Source organism: Toxotes jaculatrix, chromosome 20 (genome assembly GCF_017976425.1).
Source record: "Toxotes jaculatrix isolate fToxJac2 chromosome 20, fToxJac2.pri, whole genome shotgun sequence".
NCBI classification, from domain to species: Eukaryota; Metazoa; Chordata; class Actinopteri; family Toxotidae; genus Toxotes; species Toxotes jaculatrix.
Window position 1 is genome coordinate 1,071,240 of NC_054413.1, and position 23,757 is coordinate 1,094,996.

Here is a 23,757-nt window from a genome sequence, read left to right on the forward strand (position 1 = left end):
TGCTCTACCAGGGTGAAATCTTCTCTCTGATAAAAGAAGCCACAGGATGGACGATCACCTTTAACCTCTTTAACCAGTGAAGGGAACGATTGTTTTTATTGAGTTTAACTTATTTGAAGATTGTATATTATTGTTATCAGTATTATTACACTGCAAAAACGTGCCACAGCAGCCGGTCTTACCCCGAGATATTTGAAGTTAAATTATCTTCACGTCCTGCAACAGAAATAAATCTGATTCAAATCATATTTGTGGACAAAGTAAAGAAAAAGTGCAGGTTGATGATTTCACTTTAAAAAATATCATAACACGGATTATTTGTAAAAACTAAGAGTGACTTGGCAAGTTTGTGGTAATTTTTTGCAGTGTGTTTGACTCATCATCAGGGCTACACTGAACAGTGATCTGATCTCCACTCGACTGTAATGTAATGTACTTCCTGTCAATGAATGTATAGAAGTAAACATTTACACCAGTGTGGTTGTGTCGTGTTCCATTTCACAGTGCGAGTTTTATTTTGGAATTCCATGCAAAGTTGACTGAACCACGTGTTTCGGATTTAACATGACGAACTGATAAAAAAGCTTCAGTGTTAATAAACGAAAATCGAAGGCACTTTCACCATCATGTCAGATTCCAGCGCGCTCAGGTTGCACTGACGCAGAAAACAACTCACCAGCAGGTCCACTGAGAAGCAGTTCAGTGACAGCTGCTGGTGAAGATCACACCAACACTAAATGTTGTTTTGTCAGTTTCTGAATTTTCCTCGGTGCTTTAATCCGTTTTTATTGTCCACAAAGAAACAAGAACCACAACATGACTCGTGAGAACTGGATTATGCTGCAGGATTCATGTCTGAAAGGTTTCTGTGGACATTTTCACCTTTTTCACTTCAGCATCTCTCCTTCTGCTGAAATGTTTTACCGCCACACATTATGTGACAAAATGAAGGATGAGCAGTTCAGAGCGCGGTGGGACAAACGGACGCCGGCGTCTCATTGAGAACGAAGCTGGAAGCTGAAGAAACAAACACACACTTTCTTTCTGTGGTTGCAGGTTTTTCTGTATTTTTTATATAAATATAAATCATCTTCTGTAGCTTGGTGTGAGTCCTTTTACTGTGCAAAAGTGATGAAAAAGTGAAGCTGAAAATTCGGCAGGATAAACTGAAGAAAAGCTAAATGACAGCTTCTGATATTTCAGAGAACAACAACGTTTCCACTGCATTATCGAAACCGTGTATGAGTGATGACGGAGGCGGCGTCACATGTTCCTCCATCCGTTCTAGGTTTTAGTGTTTCCACTCCAACACACTGACCAAACTTGACATGTAACACCAGAGAGCTGGTTTTGGTTTGAGACTCAGTAACTTCGGTACCTTTGGGAAATGACACTCAACTTTTCAACATACATTTCTGCAGCTACAAAGTCCATTCTGACTCCACAGCGCTCGCAGGACTTCCCGGGCCGTGGGGACGTGCACCCGGTCCAAACAGGGTAAAACAAGTACCGCATGTGTGCCGTTTGTTTTTTTTTGGTGAAAGGTTGCCAAGTCAGTAGTATTACCCAGAAAAAATGCACATTTCATTTTTAATGTCCTTCGTCTTCTGCAGTTTTAGTAGTTTATCCACAAAAAAAGCAACAAACAAAAAAAAAATCCTGCCAGTCCGTCCGTCAAACTTTCCTTCTGGTCCTTCTCAGATTCAGGCAGTCAGTGACTTTAGCAGTTTTATCCACAGAGGAAGAATCATTCAAGATTCTTACCAGGTTTGCAGTCCACATTCGTTCCCTGGTCCTCGGTGAGTCCGGGCTGATCTAAATCGGGCTCAGAGTCTGGCGCTGGTGCTGCGTTAACTCCGGGTGCCAGACGTCCACGATGAAGATGAGGCGGTAAGAGTCGGCTTCCTGCCAAACCTCGTGTTCAAAGGAGTCGTCGAAAATGAGCACCTTACCCTCCTCCCACTCCCTGTGACAGAGAGAAGAAGAATGTGAAAGGTAGGTGGGTAGAAACCGTTACCAACCACCTACCAACCTACTGAAGGACCTACATACGGATGTCCTACTGACCAACCTCAGCGATGTACAGTACATGTAAATGACCAGTTGGTTATAGTTTACGAAAATACGAAAATAAGGACCATGGGAGGAAAGCAAACGGAGGAGGAGGCGGGTGAAGGTGCAGGTGAGTCCAGTACCTGGTCTGGTCGGTGCAGCGGATCCTGCAGCCCTGTTTGGGGATGACGAGGCCGAGGTGCATCCTCAGTCTGCAGTTAGTGGGACCAGTGTGAGGCCACACGTGGGTACCTGGCTGCATCACTGAGAACTTAATCTGAACACACACACACACATATGCGTATGGGAAAGAGAGGCAGATTAAAACCAGCTGACTTCACACAGTCAGATTATCACTCACTTGTCGTTCTAATTTTTGCTGCCTGCCTCTGATAACGTGACCCCATAATCACACAAGTTATTTTAACCCTTTTAAACCTGCCATAGAACCAAATCCTCCAGAAAATATTTTACATTTTTACCTGCTGTGGTGCCACATATTTTTCTAAATACAGAGATGTCTTAGCTGTATCCCTCAAAATTAGAAATATAAAAAAGTTGCACAAAATAACTTTAAACCACAATAAATTTGAGTGTATTCACTGGCTAGTCTTTGAGATACACTCAAATTTATAAACTAAGACAAAAACAAAACGAACACCCGCTATCTGGATTATACTAGTTTTATTGTGTGCGCTGTTTATGGATTTTTTGCGACTTTTTACTGGTTTTCTGCACACCCACTCGTGGAAGAGAACAGCTCTCTGAGACATGTTTAAAGTTTGATATGTAAGTGTTACTCCTCCGGTTTAATATGCAAAAAGAATTATTGCTCTATCTTATGTGGTTGCAGTTTTATCGGCATTTAAAAATTGATATGCAAAAGAGATCGCCGGCGCTCCCGTCGGTTTAAACCCCTTAAAGATCGCCGGCGCTCCCGTAGGTTTAACAGGGTTAAGACATTTAATTTGAAAGGTTCAGAGGGTAAAAGCCCAGATTTGGGTTTTTAAACCAGAACAAGATGCAGGGGAGAGTCCTTCAATATTTTTAGTAACGAAATCGTCCGAATGTCGACATGTTACGTGTGCGAGTGTGTGCACCTGTCCTCTCTTGCAGCCCGTAGCCTCGGGGTATCTCTCCAGCAGGGCGCAGGTCTTCGGGACGCCCTGACAGGAATTTCCGACTTTCCTCCCTGAACACACGTCAGAATCAGAATCAGCTTTTTGGACGAGTGTGTTCATGGAATGTGTGTGAATGTGAGTCCGGCTTCGAGGAGCTTTAGCTTTTCGCTGTACTTCCATATTTCTGTGTGTGTGTGTGTATTTGAGTGTGTACCTTGTTGCCACAGTGTGTATTGGCCCCACTCTCCTTTCTCTCTCAGGTTTTCCTCCTCAGGTACGAACATTCCAGTGTTTCGGTCCATCACAGCCAGAGCCTCGTCCCTGATCGTCCTCCAGTTCCTCTCCAGCATCTGCACACACACACACACACACACACACACACACACACACACACACACACACACACACAAATGAAACTTTAAACATCTGACTCATACCAATGCTCTCACAGTCTGACACCGTACCTTGACCAGATCAGTGTATCCGGTCTCTTTAGGCGTCCACCAGGGCTGAGCCTTCAGTCCGTCCACGTTGTACAGAGATCTCTGCCAGACCGAGGCAAAGTGGCCACGTTGGTGACCCCGCTCGTACCAGTGATACGCCTGAAGACACAAACACACAGAAGAACACTGTATTTACCTGCTCTTCATATAACAAGAGAGTACGGTTAGATCTGGACAGCTGGATCCATCCTGAGTTCTAATCGATTTGGCGCCACCTTGTGGCCAGAAGATAATACTGCAGGTCTATGCAGTAAGAAGGCACGGTGTGTGTTACTCACGCTGTCGTCTCCGACCCTCTGCAGAGCGTCTCCCAGGTGGAAGTAAAACCGCCCGTCATCCGTCCCTGGTTCACCTGACTCCAAACCCTCCTGCAGAGAGACAGGAAGGAAGTGAGAACTCTCATCCCCTAAAAACAGACGAACGATGTGGCGACTGAAGGGGTTTGTCTACCTTCAGGTACGGTATACTCTCTGCAATCTTGTTCTGCGACTTCAGGATGAAGCCATAGTGAACTTTAGCGAAGCCATCACTTGGGGCCACTGCCAGAACCTGGAGGAGGCGGAGCCCAGAGGACAGACAACCAATCAGTGACAAGGGACAACACCACTGAAACCCTAACACTGAAACATGAAAGGACAGGTGAGTTCAACCAAGCTGGCAGCGTACACGCACCTCTTCATAGACCTTCTTCGCCCCCTTGTTATCCCCTAGCAACAGGTGGGCGACGCCCAAGTCGTTCTTCAGACTGATATCTTCTGGAAAGATCTGAACCAGCCTCTGAAGAGTCGCCAGAGACCCTCGCATCCGACCTGAGCCACAGAGAGAAAATAATACATTAAAAAAAAACCCATGAACCTAACGAGCCTCCTGCAGAGCCGCGACCCTCTCAGGACCCTCAGTGACACGCCACCCATAGGGCCGGTTAGCTCAGTTGGTTAGAGCGTGGTGCTAATAACGCCAAGGTCGCGGGTTCGATCCCCGTACGGGCCAAACTGTTTTTAAGTCATCGCTTACAAAATTAGATCCTTTGGCTGAAGCACCTGTAGTGTCACTACAAACCCTGAACTCTGCACATCGACAGTATAAACATGTATCTGACATTCTTTCATTCTGTCAGTCAGGAGATGTAATCACACTGACGACTCAGGTCACGGGTGAACACACATCCATGTGGCCGGTTAGCTCAGTTGGTTAGAGCGTGGTGCTAATAACGCCAAGGTCGCGGGTTCGATCCCCGTACGGGCCACACTGATTTTAAGTCATCGCTCAGGGACTTAACCAGTATTGAAACATACTTATTTAGATCTTAGCTTAATAAACCTTCCATCTACAATGACTGCCAGGCTGTAACAGCTGTAGCATATGTGTTACCCAGGAACTGCTGTCTCTCAGCTCGTCTCTTCAGCGCAGCTTTCAGAAGGTCAGAGGTCACGTCCGGAAGCTCGGCTGCCTCTCTGTAGCTGTCGATGGCTCTCTGCAGCATGTCGTTACTACGCAGCTTCTCAGACAGGTTGTCCTCCGCCTGCAAGTCATCTTATCATCAGTAACGCAGCCTCTGGACACAGCACCACCTCCCTGTGCTGCAGTGTTGTACATTAGTACGGTACCTGGGCTTTTCCATAGCGAGCGCGGGGGCTCTGTGGATACTGCTGCACCAGCGACTCAAAGGCTCTTAATGCTTCCTCCACCTTACCCTGACACACAGAGGGAGGACATGCATCATCCACAGACATGACCGGGTATGTAAATCTGCACTGAAGCAGACAGGTGTCCGTGACGTGTCTGTACCTTCTTGCGAAGCTTTTCTGCTGCGTCGATCTCAGCTTTGATGGTTTTATCGAACTTGTTCAGTAACTTCGGTTTCTTCTTCTTTGCTGGAGGAGAGAGAAAGAAATGATGAGAGGACAAGAGAGGAACAAATTTAAAAAAGAAAAGAAGAAGAACATCAGAGGAATAAAATACAAGACGCTCTGTGAAACAGCAGCAGCCACACACTGTTCATCTGTTTAAGTCTGTTTTTTTTTTTTTTTTACCTTTTTCTCTGAGCTTCTCCTCAGGCTGTTTCTCTGTTGTTCCTATAACAAAGGTGAAACAACAGACTCAAATTTAATATTTCAAATATTGACAAGAGTTTGGTTTCACAACAGCCGTGTAAAGGAAAGGAATGGAAACGTGACCCCTGAGGCACGAGTACACGTAAGCATATTTTTTTCTGGTCTGGTGTGAATATATGTACACCCCTGCCAATGTGGCCGGTTAGCTCAGTTGGTTAGAGCGTGGTGCTAATAACGCCAAGGTCGCGGGTTCGATCCCCGTACGGGCCAGACTGATTTTAATTTATAAAATATAATATCTGAATGTGTGAGGAGGTTCAGCTTCTCTTCGAAGACACTAACAGTACATGTTGGCTGCTGCAGGCTTCGGTGCTGTGGTTTAATTTACCACAGATCCGTCTCTCTCAGCACCAGCATGTCAGCAGCTGAACTGTAGATCCTGTGCACTGCCACCTACAGGCTGCTTTGGATATTTCTTGAGCACATGTAGATGTTTTGCTCTGATGGTGATAGAGGGAAGGTCAGGAGGTCATCAAAATCATCCACAGTCTGGAAATGAACCCATCTCACTGCTGACCACAAGGTTTTTCTGACAGATGAGCACGTTTTTCTGTGTTAAATCCTATAGAAGTACTGTGTGTGTGTGTGTGTGTGTGTGTGTGTGTGTGTGTGTGTGTGTGTGCGCTCACCCTCGGCCTCTGGGATGGTCGTCTGAGCCTGTGGTTCTGGGTCTGCTGGTGGTCCAGACTGTTGCTCTGCTTCTACAGTGGACTCTGACAGGAGACAGACAATACTTCAGTGAAGTTTATTAGCTCCATGACTTTTCCATAACTTTCCAGAACCAACGTCGGAGCTCTTCCAGGACATAAGAAGCCTCTCACCTACCTACACTCTCCTCTGGCGGCGGCTCTTTCACTAAAACTGCCTCAGGAAACACAGAAAACATCGTCAGCTGTTTTTTCAAGGTTTTTCTTTACATGTTCATTTATTTTTGGCACCAAACAGCAACATAACATTTTGAATCTTGGAACTTTTAATTATCGGTACCAGTACTACGACACTAACTCTGCTGGTACTGCTGTGGTTACTATGATTACTGCTTCTTATGCTACTGTTACTACGACTGCTACTGCAGATAATGTCATGTAAACATTAAAAATCTCACCACCGGTGGCGTCGATTGTGTCGGGTTCATCCTCTGAAGTAAGGAGAAAAAAACACCATGAGGAGCAAATGATTCTGTTAAATTATGTAGATTTAGTGACAGCAGAAGATTTTACTGACCATATGGATCCACGCTGTCTCGAGGATCATCTGCAGTGGACACAGAATCAGAATCTAATGACCACAACTCCTAAATTTAATTTTACCACCATCGTCAGCATCATTTGAGGGACTTTTAATAATTAAGCTGACAAAGATTGTGTTTAACTGACCTGGTACAAAGTCGTCTTCCACCAAAGGAGGGAGAGGGACAGCAGCTGGAGACACCAAAACACACAAGTTAAACCATCCACACTAACACTGATCAACGGTCCTGCAGCAGGTAGACAGGACATGTGCGAGCAGGTGGAAGGTGAGGACGAGGATGAGGAAGAAAGAAGAGGGAACTCAGGACGGACAGTGTTTCTGTTAACTAAGCATCAGGCAAAGTTTGAGACTCCAGGAAACAGAGAGCAGGTGTGAAGCTGTGACTGCAACGAGTCAAATACCCAAACAACCAGGTGTGGAAGCACAATGAACATGCAGCAGGTTCTCAGCCACAGTGAAGGTGGGACCAACCTTGGATTTCAGACTCCACATCCTGAGATCCAGAGACTGGATCAGACACAGACAGAAGCCATAATGTTACCTTCATCGCATCAACACGTCAGGCATTCAGCTGATCACCGTCCCATCACAGCGAGGGCAGTGAAAGGTAACATGTGCATTCAGACATCACAGGCCACAAGTTTAGCATCAGCACAAGAGTCAGCTAAATCCCTGCTGGTACAGGAAAGAAGGGATCTGAGGTACAACAGGTAGGATGGAGCAGAAAACCTCATCCTGGCACCTGAGTATGAATCAGTGCTCAGCTGCTGCTGCTGTGCTTAATCAGCTACAGAGAGCACAAACAGGAGGACAGCTCTACATTTCATTTATTTACTGTTTTCCTGTGTTTATCTGTGTTGACTCCAGACACACAGAGAAAAGCAAAGAGCTTCACGGCTCCAGCAAAACCACTGTTCTTAAAGAACCCATTTAAAATGTGATATGATTTTGATGTTATATATTTATACTGACTTTGGGAATCTATTCCATCTAATTCTGCAGTCGTCTCTAAGTTCCTGCTGTTGTAAAGTAAAACCTTAAGGGAACTCTGACCCCAGGGTATTTTTTGTGCCGTACATCGTTCGTCTTTAGAGTCCAGCACACACACCTGATTCGGTCTCTTCGGTCGGGGTTTCAGGTGACGTGGACTCTGTCGGCTCTGCAGCTGGTCGACTGGGTGTTTCAGCCACATGTTCGCTGCTTTCTTCAGGTTTTAAAACTTGGAAGAGGGAGGATGGAGAGAAGAAATAAAACATTGAAATTTTAGTTTTTTTTCTCCTCAGTTTTTCTAATTTCATTAAACTGTTCACAGGAAATAAAATCAGAAAGCAGTAAACGTTTGGTATTTTTACTTATAAATGACAATAAATGATTTTGATTTGCTGATTGTCTCATCAGTTACTGTGATGTACATATCACATGTTCAAATCCCAGACATCCACACACAGCATGGTGTCAGACGACGTGAAGCAGGGTGGAGCTGATATAAAGCCTCAGTGTGTCTGTGTGAAGCTGCCGGTGAAGCTGCCGTCTGTAACACAGACGCTGAGCTGGGATCAGTGTTACGCTCAGCAGAGGACAGGTGAGGCAAACACACCCGTCTGAATTCACAGGTGGGATTAGGTGTGGTTTTCTCAGGTATCGGGGTCAGTGTCAGCTCGTTTGTCTGGCCGACAACAGAGAGCAGACCCAGAGGACACCTAATACAGTGTGTGTGTGTGTGTGTGTGTGCGTGCGTGTGTGTGTGTGCGTGTCCTCACCTGTTTTCTCCTCAGGTGAATCTCCCACATCTGGTCTCTCTGACACTTTCAGCCCTGTTCAGCAGTTAAAAAGTAAAAAAATCAGACACACCTGTCACCTCCTGTCAGCGCCGCCACTGAAGCAGGAACCAATCACATTTCATATTAACTGTCAAAACTTAATGAACTAAACTGTCAGTCAGAAACAGCAGGAGGAGGAAAATCACAATGTGAGAGAATAACGTGAAACTGATGTGGGTTTACAGCGACGTGTAACAGTGCCTCAGTGTTCTCTGCTCAGCCCCACACCGGCGGCCGGGTCAGTGAGGACGTCAGGAGTTACAGCTCCCTGATAACACTCCTGTGGGAGGAAATAAGGCCGGAGCGCCGAGTGTTCGAGCCAGCGGAGGAGGAAGCTGTGGCCGAGAGAGATAGGACCGAGTGGAGGAGTGCACTCATTCTCTGTGCATTCGTGTCCGACCTCAGCAGCACGTCGACGTTAAAACGAGGACAATCTCTCTGCACATGAAACCACCTGACGTTTCTACTACACCAAGAAGGAAGACAAACACATCTCCACGTGAAAGCCAACATTTATTAAGCAAATCCTTTCCCACAGTTTGAAGGAAAAGTGAATGTGTTTCAGTGTTGGTGGTGATGCTGCTTTGGACTGAATAACAGAAGGAAAATGGCCATGAAGTCCTGTGCTTTAGTTTCCAGCGTGTAAAGGAGAAACAGCTGGTTTCTGTTTCCACCCAAGTGTTTTAAAAACTACCCCCCCATCCCATCCTTTACCCTTTACCCTTTACCCTTTATCCTTTATCCCAGCTCTGCTCTTTACAACACGCCAACGAGATCTGATTAAAAAAAAACCAACAGATGATCGTCATAAAAATGAGAAAGAAAAAAGTCACAGTACATCTCGAGTATCACTCTAAGTTAGGTTCTGTAACTGGACTCCTGCTGACTCTTGTCCTTTTCAACACTGAGGTTTTAAATAACACCAGGACTCAAACTCACTATAACCTCTGGTAGAGACAGTAAAGTCCAGGCACATGTGCAGTGTCTGTGGCACGTAACACGTTATCAGCCTTCACTGTCTGGGATTACAAGGACAGACGGTCACGTTTAAAGTATAAAAGAAAAGCACATCACACCAAAAGTTGCATTAAAAGGTGAAAATCAACGTGAGAAGTTGCTGAAGAATCACTTCACCTGCTGCTTCGGATCATTTGTAAGAGCTCGGAATTAAAAACTGTTCAACTCTGCACCAGCAGAATATCAGGACACCACGGTGACTTCGTGGTTACTGAAGGGTGTGTCAGTACGCCGTGACGTCACGGTTACAGGTGCGGTAAAGCACCCGTCTGACCAACCACACGCAGCAGTGACGCTGGTGAAACCGACCCGAAGCTCAGCACTGACCCACTCTTTAAAATCCCTCGTTAATCTGTTTCCTGACTAAGTGACGTGAGGATTCATCTGCTCGGAAATAAAAACTCACAGTTTGGTATTTTTCACTGTATTTTTTGTCTTTACAGGCAAAGACACTGTCCTCTTGCATGCATCCTTTAACTCTCCATAGTTCTAGCACCATTTATGAGACAGTAACTTTGTCCCACAGAATCATTTCTTCCTCCTGCCCACAGCCGTCTTCTCGGGTTTGACCTCTGACGTCGGAGCTTTCGAGGAAACGTTTGGTTTCCTCTCCAGAATTTCTTGCCGGTTCACGTCAGCCTTCACGGCGTTGTGTTGTCTGCCTGCTCTCTCCTTCGCCAGCCTCTCTGCCTCCATCTTGTCCCGCAGAGCTTTTTCTCTGGCGAGCCTCTGCCTCTCTATCAGCTCCTTCTCCCGGGCTGCTCTCTCCTTTTCAGCCTTCTCCGGCTTTTCCTTCGCTGCTTTCTCTCTCTCCAGTCTTTGGTTTTCTAGTCTCTCCCGTTCAATCCTCTCTTTCTCCTTCTCCCGGGCAGTTCTCTCTCTTTCCTTTGCCATCCGCTCTCTCTCCATCCTCTCCCTCTCTTCTTTTGCTGCCCTCTCTTTTTCTGCTCTTTCCCTCGCCACCTTTTCTTTCTCTAATCTCTCCTTCTCCTGAGCAGCTCTTGCTCTTTCCCTGGCAATGCGCTCCCTCTCCATCCTTTCCCTCTCTTCCTTCTCTCTCGCTGCTCTTTCCATCCTTTCCTTCTCTTTGGCAAGTCTTTCCTTTTCCAGTCTTTGTTTTTCTGCCTTTTCTTTTTCTCTGGCGATTCTCTCTCTTTCCTTAGTAATGCGTTCTCGCTCCAGCCTTTCTTCTTCTGCTCTTTCTCTGGCAATTCGTTCTTTCTCTTGCTTCTCCTTTTCTGCCTTCTCTCTCTCCATCCTCTCCTTCTCCCTTGCCATCCTCTCTTTTTCTTTAGCGATGCGTTCCCTTTCCAGCCTCTCTTTCTCCGCTTTTTCTTTGGCAATCCTTTCTTTCTCAAGTCTTTCCTTCTCTTTGGCAATCCTCTCTTTTTCCTTAGCGATGCGTTCCCTTTCCAGTCTCTCTTTCTCTGCCTTCTCTTTGGCAATCTTTTCTTTCTCAAGCCTTTCCTTCTCTAATCGTTCTTGCTCCGCCTTCTCTCTCTCCATCTTCTCCTTCGCCTTAGCTATTCTCTCTTTTTCTTTGGCAATGCGTTCCCTCTCTATCCTCTCCTTTTCAGCCCTCTCCCTTGTCAGTCTTTCTTTCTCCAGTCGTTCCTTCTCCTCCTTTTCTCTGGCTGCCCTCTCTTGCTCCTTGGCCAGTCGTTCCCTCTCCATCCTTTCCTTCTCAATCATCTCTCTCTCCAGTCGTTCCCTCTCTTCTCTGGCCGCCTTCTCTTTGGCGAGTCTCTCCATCTCTTGTCTCTCTTTTTCTGCCCTTTCTTGTGCCAGCCTCTCCCTCTCAGCTTTCTCTTTGGCCTCTCTCTCTATCCTCTCTTTCTCTGCTTTCTCCTTCTCCATCCTTTCTTTCTCTGCCTTCTCCTTCTCCATCCTTTCTTTCTCGGCCTTCTCCTTTTCAATCCTTTCTTTCTCTGCCTTCTCCTTCTCCATCCTTTCTTTCTCTGCCTTCTCCTTCTCCATCCTTTCTTTCTCGGCCTTCTCCTTTTCAATCCTTTCTTTCTCTGCCTTCTCCTTCTCCACCCTTTCCTTTTCAGCCTTCTCCTTCTCCATCCTTTCTTTCTCTGTCTTCTCCTTTTCTTTTTTCTCCTTCTCCATTCTCTCTGCCTCCCTCCTCGCCTCCTCTCTCTCCCTCTCCTCTCTCAGTTGCTCCTGGGCAGCCTCCAGCATCTTCATCTTCAACGCCCAGGCCGCCTCCTTCTCCTCCTCCTCTTCAGCGAGGAAGGCCCTGATCTCGGCCAGAGCGATGCGAGCGACCCTCTTGGCCTCCATTTTCTCGTGGATCATCCTCAGCTCTTCTTTCAGAGCCGAGCGGAGCCCGAAGCCTCGGACGGGACGATCTGAAGTTTGAGGTTAAAGGCAGGATTTTAACTGAAGCGCCATTAAAAAAAAAGCTTGAGTGACACGTGCTGACTCGAGCATCGATCCACAGCAACCAAGGTGTTAGAAATGCAGCCAATCATCACACTGGAGATGCCAGGACACAATCCATTTCTACAGCCCACCAAAGATCAGGGTGTTCAGAAGTTATATCAGAGCTCCATGCAACTCTGAGCCTGTCGTAATGCTCGGCCAAAGGTGGGAGGTGGTTAAATATTATATGTATGTATAGCTGTCAGCTGTAAGGAGTAATTCTTTAGTCATTTTACTTGATATAGGAAGTAATCTATTATCAGTATTTTTAGTAATGTAAGGATTCTGCTGCTAGTTCACATTACTATCTCATAAAACTGCATGAAAGATCACTGGACTTCCAGTCGTTAAACCAACATCTACTCTGACAAAAAAAAAGAAGAAAGCCTTAAAGCTGAACATGCAGAGTTTAGCACCTCGGGTCCTGTTCTCTCTGGCAGCCGTCTCCCCTTCAGTCTCGTCTAACACAGAGGGGAACAAACAGCCTGTCAGCTCAGATTCAAGCTCCGTCACAAAGAGGCTGAGATAAATGTCAGATGTAAGAACGTTCGTTCGGACGGTGAGCTGCGTATTATCAAATTCACATCAACACAGGTCAACAATAACAAGGGGTTAATGCACAAACCCACACACAGAGGGATCAAACTACCTTTAATCTCTGGAGAGGGGGCCTCCAATGTCTTCTCTTCTAGGATGAGACACGCATATGTGTTTGGTATGGAAGGAAAAATCAACATGCTAATAACAAACCATCACAGCAGGCAAACCACAAAGAGCGATGCCAAAACATGATCAAGCCTAAAAACGAGTGGAGATGAGCAGACAAATTCAGCTGCAGGCTCACAGACTCACACTTAAAGCTGTGAGCAGCTCAGGTTCAATCACGTGTCCTGACCACGGCTCTGTCAGACCGCTGCACACCTGCACACCTGGACACCTGAACACCTGCACACCTGGACCTTTTACTTTACTTCTTCCACAACAAGCAAAGAAGAAGTAATTACAACAAGAGGAACTTTGTGATGTTTGTTGATTTATCCTGCAGGTTACTGAACTGCCCGATGATGAGCCACTGAGTGGATGTTATCCAATGTTACCCGCTGTGTGTGCATCCCTGAAGTGTGACACACGTGCAGAATGCATCGTGAATCGCTGTCACACGTTTACATGAGCGAAAACAAACTAAAACACTCCACTCAGCACTTAAATAAAGGTCGTCCCACCAATTTCCCGAGGGGGGAAGTGAACCCACAACCCCGGCAGAGTTCATGCCTTTCTCGGCTCGCTGAGTTACGAAGCATCGAACAGAGTCATGCAGAGACACAGGGACCATACCTTTACTTTTACCTTTCTTCTTCACCTCTTTCTTGTCCTCTACAGGTTTCAGAGACAGACAGAGGAGCTATCAGCTGAGTGTGAGTGGTGGACACACACACACACACACACACTCAGTGTACAGTACCTTTCCTCAGTCGGTCTCTCCTGAGAACAGGACCTTTTAACTTCTTCTCATCTGAACCAACACACAGCAAAGAAAGTTAAAGAGAAATACCAGAGCTGTTTGATGTTAGCGGACACCAGTCCAATAAACTGTGTCGAGACGTACGTAGATGTGTGTGACAGAGGCTAACAGCTCAACGCTAAAGTGAACCTGTACTCTGAGCTGCAGCTCTTTTTTTTTTCATTACAACCATTGTGTAAACAAACAAAGTGTAATTACACTGTGCTGTCAGCACATGATGTGAATCAGGATTCATTTTAATTTGTACTTTTAAAGGATCGCTGTGTACTTCAATATCGATGGTAGCTTAAGACAGAGAAATGAGAATGTAATCCAACAAACTGAAGGTAAACGATGACAGACGAAGCTGCCAATATCAGAAATACGATAATATCATTTATCAGTGTGAACATTAGTACAGGCAAAAAAAAGTGTTAGTATCATTAACATACAGTGAGTCATATTAATGTTACAGATCACAGCAGAACATCATCATATCAACACAGCTTCATCACACGCAGCTCGTACAGCTCCTTTTTCTTTACCCGTCACCAACACTGAATCTGAGCGGTTTCATTTCCGAGCCAGCTGCACCGGTTAAACGAAACCGGCTCTCCAAACAGAGGCTGTTAATCCGCCACGGTCGCTGCAGGACAGCGGAGATCTGCCTGCATTCGTTTGGCGGTTGATGGTCATTTGTCGCTCGGTCTCTCAGCGCTTTTCATCAACACTTTAAAGATTCATCGGCGATCAAGGCGAGAGCTACCAGGCTGCAGGGCCACTGCTGATTTTAGAGAATCTCAAACGACACAAACTGTGTTTTAAAAATGCTCACAGCTGCACCTCCACACAGCAAGCACATAAAATCAGATTTAAGAAGTTCAAGAAAAAAGGAAAAAACAGAACTAAAAGTTCAGTGGGACGGAATGACTAACATCTCAGTTTCATGCTGATGAAACAGGCAGCAGCTGGAAATCCATCTGAAAACTGATTCAGTCACGTTTGTTTGTGGTTCCTGTATATTTATCTTTTAATGTATGTAATTAAAATAACCATCATATCCACGGATGTCAGTGTGATAAGGCGATACAGGCCCATACTATATTACTTAGCTAATCTGCTGTGTTGTGGAGACAAATCAATGGTTTTAGGCTTTTTAAATTTGAGTTTAAAGGACTGTGAGGCCAGTCCACCCAGTTTGGACCTGCAGTGGAAACCAGACATTTAGGTCCCCCGCAACACAACATACACACTGCCATCCTCCTCCAGGACCGGACTGGGCTACGGTACGTCCCAGCCTGGTCCTCATCGATTAGCAGCGGGACCAGGGAGCCTTGCTACTGGCTGAAGCTCTGCTTCCTGTCCTCCTATTGGTTCTGGAGGTCCAGTATGACCCCTTTGACCTCCTCATCAGAGGAGGAGGTTGTCCCGCCCTCCTCCTGCCTCTCAGCCGCTGCCGCCGCCTCCTTCCCCTCCTCCTCCTCTGCCTCACCTCGCTCTATGGGCGAGGACACTACGTCATAGAGGAAGGTGAAGAAGCCATAGATCCAATCAGAGCCCTCCTCTGCTAAAATATCAAGAACTTCCTCAAGCGACTCAGCATTCACACTACCGCCGCCATCTTTGGTCAAGCCTGACGAAAGAGAGAGGGAGAGAGAAAAAGAGGGAAGGCGAAAAACAGACAAGATGGGAGAAGAGGTGGAGATGAAAAGGGAAGGAAAAGAAGGGGAGGTAGAGACAAAGGCGAAGCACAAAGGGAAGGGAGGATGAAAGGGAAAAAGAATAAAGGAAAGGAGGTGAGAGAAAAAGAAATGAGAAAGAAAGTACGAGAAAAAGAAGGCATCAAGGAAGGAAAGGAAGGATGAAAGGCAGGAAGGAAGAGTAGGGAAGAAACAAAGGATGGTAGGAAGGAATGGAGAACAACCGTAACAAAAACGGGGCAAAAAATAAAGAGTGATGATACAGGACAAAGAGAAAGATAGTGAGTTAAAGTCGCAGATTGACATTAAATAAGCCTTAACTTCCTGTCTCAGTCTCGCCAGGCATTCGCTGACTTCCTGTCTGCTTTATGAGAAGGAATGGGACGGCTGTCTTTTTTGGTTTTATGTAATATGCTGCTGTCCCTCAGGACCTCTAACTTATAATACACTGATGTCAAGCTTTTACAAAACATCAGTGACAGTTTCCCACTAGATTATATCCTTCCCACGGATCTTATCAGCTGCCATTGCCGTTATAGGTATGGTAATTACAATGCAAATGCATTAAAAATCAATAAGAAATAGGAATGAACAGTGTGACTGATTCACACTGATCCTCACAAGCAGTACTGCTCCCTAACAACCAGCACAGTGTGAACGTGTACTTGCAGTTAATCTGTTAAGCAAAAAAAAAAAAAAAGCGAGGTTCCACTCTTACACTTCCTGAGTGTTCACAGTCACACCACCAATTGTGTTTTCATAAAGCTGTGCATACCACTGACGCCTGTGACACACAGCTCTGCCTGACCTCGCTCGCTGCTGCAGGGTTCAGAGTTAACCGAGGCACTGGCACGTGTAAACCACATCAGGCGTTTCAGACAGACAACAGGCACACAGCAAACAGAAGAATTTAAGTGGACTTGCCGAGCAGAACTTTGGCATCTTCCACGTCAAAGTCTCCGTCTCCGTCTGCGTCGTAGGCCGTCAGTTTACCTGCAGGAGGAAGAGGAGGGAAGGCGGGCTGAGTGACATGAACACAGAATATAAACTGTGTCAGTACCAATGAGCTCTTAAATAACACATTTTACTTTGTGATTGACAGATTAAGTATTTTTTTTCTATTGGGTCTATTTGTTTCTTATATTCTGACAAACTGGCACATTGTTCTGAGATCATGAGAAGCCATGAAAGCCTTTCTGAAATAAAAGCTGCAAAGATGCTTGAAATAAAGGTGATATTATCCTGGACCCCTCACCTACACAGAGCTCACACTCTGAATATACTGTGCATGATAAGATTTATAATAAACTCCACCTGAAAATAACCCAAACTTTACACAGTAACATGGCTCAGGCTAACAAGCAGAACTCTACTGATGAGACACAGCACACAGCATATGATATATATATATATATATATATAACACACAGGAGGATGTCAAAGTGTGTGATGTGTTCATTTGCAACAGTGAAGCTGCAGAATGAGGAAGGATGTGGTGAAAGGCCACAAGGTCTGTCACACTAAAGGTGTGAACTACCACATGTCAGAATGCATCTGTTGCTGGTGTACTGGTGGAACTGGTTGAACTGGTTCAGTGTATTCACATGCACTGAGTAATAAGATGTTCGGATAAATACGTGACAATACAGTCACATTAATACATGTGTAAATCATGACACGGTACCTTGTAAAACTTCAGAAAAGTTCATATGAAACTCCTTAGCTCTGGCTGCATGCAGAGAGAACAGAGAGAGAACAGAGAGAGAGAACAGAGAGAGAGAACAGAGAGAGAGAACAGAGGGAGAGAACAGAGGGAGAGACGGAGCATGAAGACGGAGAAGCCATTAGGGTGAATCTTCACCTTTGTTTGCAGTGAAAGAGGAATGAATTAGTACAAAGCAATTACAGACAGAGCTGCGTGATGCGTCACTTTATCTTTTAAATATGTGCATTTCTGTCTCTGCAGTGTTTCAAATACTGCCAAGAATTAGACGGAGCCCTCACAGTAAAAGACTTCCAGCTGCTGCAGGTGTGAAACAGAAGAGCAAAGGTTTAAACACACTTTCCTTCTGCCAGAGGAGCGTGTCCTGCCTGCAGCAAATTACAACAGAACATCACTAAATATAGGATGAATATACAGAATTGTTATTATCACAACCCAGGCTCAGAAACAATGGACCTTATTTGTGAAAGGCTCTTACACAGGGATGTGGTAACTTCTTAAGAACTTGTGTCAGATTCATCTGTGTTTCCTTATTTATATTTTATAAAACTGTCTGGTTTACAGTGGTCACCATCTTCTCCTTGTTTCACACCGTAGCCCCAGCTGACACAGTTCTCTTTAACAGGGAGTCGCAGCCATTAAGCCTCAAACATGAAGCAGGTGATCAATGCAAGATTAGGTTTCAGATAAGATATAAACGTGTCTCATGACAAGCACAGACACTTTTTTTTCTGTGTGTGTCTGTATCGGAGAGGAAGTCGTAACCACATAAAGATGGAGGCATGTTCCTGTCTGACAACCATCATTTTGAAACTTTCAGTGCAGCGTCTGAGTGTCTGAGTTACCCTCAAAGGGCTGCTCAAGACCTGGTGTCAGGGTTCAGAGGTGTCAGGAGACAGCAGGTAATAAATACCATGCACCACTCCTGATACAGTGCACGCTGGCTCACTGTCACTGTCACAGCTAATGGCACCTTCAGGTTATATCATTTAAACTGTGATTACAAGCAGCCGAGTGGGAAAACCAACCAGGTCAGATTCCCACTTATTTCCAAGTCGAACATGTGGCGATTTTCCACTTGTAACACCAACACAGTCCGTTCAGCTTATTTTATTGGAGTTGGTTCAACTACAAGTACATAACACAACATAAGATAATTTAGACTCTTGTGCCGAGGTTAGCACTCGGGCTATCACCTTGGAATAACGCGTGACCAAGTCGGAATGAGGGTTGTTCTTCCAGTTCTTCCCATCCTGTCCACAAATGTGTGCTCAGAACATGTGCTGTACTCACTGAGGACACAGCGTCCCCTGTGATTAAGCTGCACATTAAAACCACATCATATTACATGGTGACTAAACCCGTCTTCTTACTTACCAATGACGCTGTCATAGTCCACGATGTCGAAGTAGACGACGGCCACAGAGCTCCACACTCCCAGCAGAGCCAGGACCACAAACCAGGTAAACATGGAGTATTTGGGACCTGCCCCTGCGTCTCCTCCTCCTCCTCCTCCTCCTTCTGTCCTCTTTCCATTCTTGCTTTCCACTGGCAGTGTCTTGGCCTCTGAGGATGTCAGACAGAGAAAATGATGTTCAAGTTAGTTCCAGTGTAGTTTCTAACCTGTGGTTAGTTTTATCTGAGAGTTAACGAACCAACAGCACGAAACATATAAAATATATACACTGAGAGATAACAGAGATATTTTAAAACCTTTTGTTTTAACGTGTATACGTTAACAATTTCTCAGGTAATGAGAGTTTCAGTCTTTCAGTGGACTAAAGGATTCAGAGCAGCTTGTCCATTCAGGACCCTCTCACTGGTTTTAAATGTCTAGTTCGGAGAAGTACGGAGCTTTTTCAGTCATCACTTGTAAAGAAACTGATCTGAACTCTTTCATTATCAAACTTGTGCTTTATCAACACATCTCTGCATCAGATGGTTTCCTGCAGGATATAAAGTGATAAATGCAAACTCACAAACTCAGGGTATTAATACATTTTCACGAACCCATTAAAACGCCTGAGAAAGGTACTTTTAAAAAGGTTCATGGGAAGCGGTGGCCCAGAGGGGAGAAACAGATAACAGGAGCTGAAAAGGGCAGGCCGACCCAGGAATAGAGCGAGAGACATAGGGTCAACATAACCCTGGCAGAGAGAGAGAGAGAGAGAGAGAGAGAGAGAGAGAGAGAGAGAGAGAGAGAGAGAGAGAGAGAGAGAGAGAGAGAGAGAGAGAGAGAGAGAGAGCAGTGACAGAGTGGAGAACAACTGCTCATCCTCCAGTACTCAGGACTGAGATCTGAGGCTGAGGTCTCTCTAAAAGCACTGTAGCTGGAGAAAGGTTTCTCTGCTGTGATTACAGGGACAGCTGAGACGCAACAAGCACTGTCGGAGACATTTTCAAGGGTTTTAATGGCCATTATACAACTGCTAACAACACGTGTACTGTCTGGAAGGGTTTATTTAAAGTAGCGTTAATGCAAGCAATAGGATATGAACCAATACAGCTGTACAGCAGCCATTTTAGGCGGATACTGAGAAAGATTAGAGGGAAAAGTGCAGGAAATTTTCTCACAGTTTCAAGCTTCAAACTCTCCTGGTTAAAGCTTCAGTACAAAAGATGACCCGCTGTGTTAGAAAGGTGCTTGGATAAGAAGCCTGCAGAGATAAAAACTGTTCCTGGAAGCAGCAGATTTTTCCTAGATCCAGTTTCACTTAAATTAAATTAAAGGCTGGTTCATAACAAGTAAAAGTCATACACAACGCTCCTCACTGGAGGGCTTTTACTGTGAAAGTCAGCTACAGGATGTATTAAGTTTGCACTCAAAGCATGCTGCACACTCTACAAGGTCAAACCAAATCAAACCAGGCCAATGGAAAACACAGTCCCACAGATATTCAGCAATGTACCACTGAGTTTTACTTCTTACAAACTCTCCACTAATCATGCCAAACCAGACCAATCCATGCCAGACCAAGCTCATTAACCTTTCCTACCTGTCTCACAGACAGCAGGTGTTCCTTCCTCCTCCGTCCGCGGGACCTCCTCCTCATTAACACCTTCTAACCGAGCCCAGACCAGGACAGATAAGAACCAAACGCAAACTGAACCAAAGCAGTTCGAACCTCATTGTCATCATGAACCAATCCTACCTGTCTCCTGGGCCACAGCCTGCACTCCCTCCTCTATCAGTGGCTCCTCCTCTTCATACACCTCATCTTCAGTGTACACCTCCTCAGCATGGACCTCCTGTACAGGAGCTGAGGAGGGCGAGGAGGAGGTGTAGGAGACCCCATAATGGCGGTAGCGCTGCATGGACCTTCTCAGGTCTCAGCTGAGCCCAAAAACAGGACTAAGCAAAGCCAGAACAAAGCCAGACCAGGACAACTGCAGACAAACCCTCTCAGCTAGTGATTTATAGTGGGTCACAGAAAAAATAAAAATAAAAATATTTGTTTTACAGTATGAATGTGAGAAACCTGCAAAGTTCACGATAAAACCAAACTGAAAGACGATAAGAAAAAAGGATGACAGAATGAAATGAATGAAGAAAGTTACAGATCTGACAGCCCCAAAACTATTTAAAGCTTTTTAGAAAGGTTATTAAGTTCTTTAAGAAAACTACACACAAAAGAAGTTTGAAAAGTAAAAGTAAAACAGCAGTGAAGTAATGAAAAGTGATAAAAACAATCCGAAAAAACAAATGTTCCAAACTACTGATCATCCAAACGGGCAAACAGATAATGGCAAAAAGAAAAGGAGTGAACTTTACTGTAGGAGAAAGAAAGAGCCCCTCCTCCTCCTCCTCCTCCCAGCAGACCAGTGATTGTGATGGGCTGCAGTCTACTGGCCATCCAGAACCTGATCCACACTATTATTAGAGCTGACAAACCCAGGGACTCTCAGTGTGTGTGTCAGATGCCAGAGAGGACAGAATAACCCAACAAATAACCTTGACACTTGTTGTTCACACACACACACACACACACACACACACACACACACACACACACACACACACACTGTACCACACACTGCTGTGTGTGGTACTGTCTCTCTCAGCTGTGGGATACGTCACTAAGGAAAGAAGCAGGAAGTCTGACTTATGGAAAAGTACAAAAGGAATAGCATCAAAATAAACTTAGAATAGTGTATATATTATATTATATTATATTATATTATATTATATTATATTATATTGTTGGATTCTAATTATTCTTGCCTCAGTGTGTTCATCACTTCAGTGCAGCAGCTGGTAAAGGTGGGGCTTATTTATTTTATATACTGCTGGGTAACATGAACGTGACTCTTCATTAATAGTTCTATCATATATTAACCTATAATGATGCATCATGATTTTATTGTTTATATTTTGTAATAATCTTAATCTGTAAAGTAACTCGCAACTAAAGTTAGGAAATAAATGCGAGACTAAAAAGTTCAATATTTCTCTCTGAAAAGTTGCAGGAAACAGAAATACTCAAAAGTACAATACCTGAGTAAATGTGCTTGGTAACTTTACACTTCTGCTGGTTTTGTCCCACCAACAGTCCAAAAGCTAAGGTTTCTGAATTTGATGTCATTGAAAAGTGAAAAGCAAGAAATGCTCAAATTGGAGAAGTTGAAACCAGAGAATATTTGGCATCGTTTCTTGAAATAGCTGATCAGCTGATATGTGATATATGATATCACATATCAGCTGATTTATTTGATTAGGATTCTGTGCAAATATCGCACCACATCTGATGTAAATGCAAACAAGTATAAGGTCACTGAACTGAAGACTACCACACAATCACAACAACAAGAATATATTTTCCCTTGTTTTATTAACTAATTATAACGATTGAGCAATGTTATGATAGTGGAATAAACAGGTTAAAAACACAGGAGTATCACAGGAATCTCAACAACTACCTTAAAATGTAATGTGTTAGCTGCTGTTAGCGAGCTATCACTCCTGGAAGCTAGGTTAGCTTACTATCAGTTACAGGGCCACTTCCATGATACCACGGGACAGGCAAGCTAGTTCTCACACAGAGCATCCATTATGTTAAACTTGATCATTTGGTTAAGTTAGACAGCTTAGGTCCTCTATATTTTGGATACTTTGACAGCTAGCAAAAAATTGCTAAACTAGCCACGAACGTCAAACCAGGCTCCATTCAAAATTTTTCGAGTTAAATATGCTATTATTTAAAGGGAGGACAATCACTTGAGAAAAAACGGATTAGGATACTGAAACGAACGTATAAACACAGCTACCCAATTCGGCATAGTAAAAATGCACAAACTATAATTACTTTAAGAAAATTTGAAGTTTGAGTGTTGGTTAAGACTGCTCCGCAACGCCCAGCAGAGCGCACTTTTGCTAGAAGAAGACCGTGGGAACCACGGGTAAACCAGCTGTGAAGACTGTAGTCTGTGCTGCATATTGTGTCGGTATGCTAGCTGCAATGAAAAATGTATCCCTACAATTCCCAGAACATCTTCGGTTTTGTTTTGCTGGAGCGGCAGTTTTGCGTATAGGGAAGATTTTAAATTCCAGAATATGAACTGAAAATTTGGCTAAAATACGTAGAAGCGCGTCGCGAACTCTGCCAATGAAAGAGTAACGTTACTGACCTTTTTTGGAGTGGGTTTTGGGGTTCTTTTTCTGGGCCATGGCCTCAGTGTGGGTTTTTCAGTTATGCGGCTACGAACTAAGAAGCTAACTTAGCTGTAATTATGTGAAAAACATGAACGAAGTGGACGCCCCGGCTCGCCTTCTGTTCTCCGCTCTCATTGATGAAACTACGAGCTGACCACAATCACGTCCTCACTTGGATACCAGTAAAGCCAAAGTCCATAGTAACCGTGATTGAGTTTGCATTCCACCAATCAAAGCCTGAGAATCAGGGTATGGGCGGGACTAAAGGCGGGCTCTACTGATTTTGGACCAATCCTATCACCGTACAGCTTCCCAGTGTAGCCTCTCTCTCTGGAAAGGAGCAAAAACGTGGCAGAAGGGGAAGAGGAGTTTTAAACATCAGGGGCGGAGATCAATTATTATCATTTTAATAAACTTTATTTGTATAGATCATGCCTACAGGCAGGGTTTTCATGTGAATTATAGAATGAATAAGAAAACAGAGCAGCAAAATCTAATGGAGGTTTGGGGAACCTTAAAGTTCTATTTTTTTCCTGTTTATTTTTATGTCTCTCAGGCTTTCCAGCTTTCACTTTTTCATTTTTTGTAATGTTTAGAGACGTGCGTGTGATTAGTAACCGACAATATTAATCATGTCAGACGTGATTTAACAGATGGAGAGATTTGACTTCAGCTGGTAGTTTGTTGGTTTGAGCAGCAGGTGGCGCTGCTGCATTTACAATAAGCTGAGACTCAAACATACAATAGAGTGTTGTTTCTTCTGCACTCACACAGAAAGACAAGCTGGGTCCAAACTGGTTTTTCGTCAGGTAACATACTCAGGTGTGTGTCCTCGCTTCCATTCCTTCTTCTCATAAGACAGTTTGACTGACGTGTCC

At 44.6% G+C, this 23,757-nt stretch overlaps 2 protein-coding genes and 3 non-coding genes across 8 annotated transcripts in view; 3 read left to right on the plus strand and 2 right to left on the minus strand.

Annotated features, from left to right (window-relative positions):
• The window catches only part of LOC121200363 (protein NLRC3-like), a 567,821-nt gene that overhangs the window by 356,998 nt on the left and 187,066 nt on the right, over nt 1–23,757 (minus strand). The gene's annotated exons all lie outside the window — the stretch shown is intronic.
• Nucleotides 1,475–23,050, minus strand: unm_hu7910 (un-named hu7910). Of its 4 annotated transcripts, XM_041065648.1 has the most exons (25): nt 20,382–21,068; nt 20,226–20,291; nt 18,607–18,795; nt 17,191–17,235; nt 16,431–16,499; nt 8,802–8,855; nt 8,150–8,260; nt 7,513–7,548; nt 7,167–7,211; nt 7,015–7,044; nt 6,896–6,928; nt 6,616–6,651; nt 6,420–6,503; nt 5,710–5,751; nt 5,465–5,550; nt 5,284–5,370; nt 5,048–5,198; nt 4,349–4,485; nt 4,127–4,225; nt 3,955–4,044; nt 3,638–3,775; nt 3,388–3,523; nt 3,153–3,244; nt 2,196–2,329; nt 1,475–1,966 (listed from the first exon to the last, which is right to left on the minus strand). In XM_041065648.1, the coding sequence occupies exons 1-25, from the start codon at nt 20,542–20,544 to the stop codon at nt 1,816–1,818; spliced, it is 2,304 nt and encodes a 767-aa protein (XP_040921582.1). In that variant the 5' UTR covers nt 20,545–21,068; the 3' UTR covers nt 1,475–1,815. The 4 variants fall into 4 exon arrangements, with proteins under 4 accessions (XP_040921582.1, XP_040921585.1, XP_040921583.1 ...); XM_041065651.1 differs by lacking the exons at nt 20,226–20,291; nt 20,382–21,068 and adding an exon at nt 22,855–23,050; XM_041065649.1 differs by lacking the exon at nt 7,513–7,548 and having other exon boundaries at nt 20,382–21,067.
• Nucleotides 4,593–4,666, plus strand: trnai-aau. Its single transcript has one exon. It is a non-coding gene; the product is annotated as a tRNA-Ile (tRNA).
• trnai-aau lies at nt 4,849–4,922 on the plus strand. Its single transcript has one exon. It is a non-coding gene; the product is annotated as a tRNA-Ile (tRNA).
• On the plus strand, nt 5,927–6,000 carry trnai-aau. The gene has a single exon. It is a non-coding gene; the product is annotated as a tRNA-Ile (tRNA).

What these genes read in the sequence shown, in the direction of transcription:
- unm_hu7910 (XM_041065648.1), bottom strand. Translation starts at nt 20,544, where the DNA reads ATGCAGCGCTACCGCCATTATGGGGTCTCCTACACCTCCTCCTCGCCC. An exon ending in TTCACCTGAGGAGAAAACAG is followed by an intron (nt 8,261 to 8,801) that starts GTGAGGACACGC and finishes CCCTCTTCCAAG; the next exon opens with TTTTAAAACCTGAAGAAAGC. An exon ending in TGTGGAGTCTGAAATCCAAG is followed by an intron (nt 7,212 to 7,512) that starts GTTGGTCCCACC and finishes TGGTGTCTCCAG; the next exon opens with CTGCTGTCCCTCTCCCTCCT.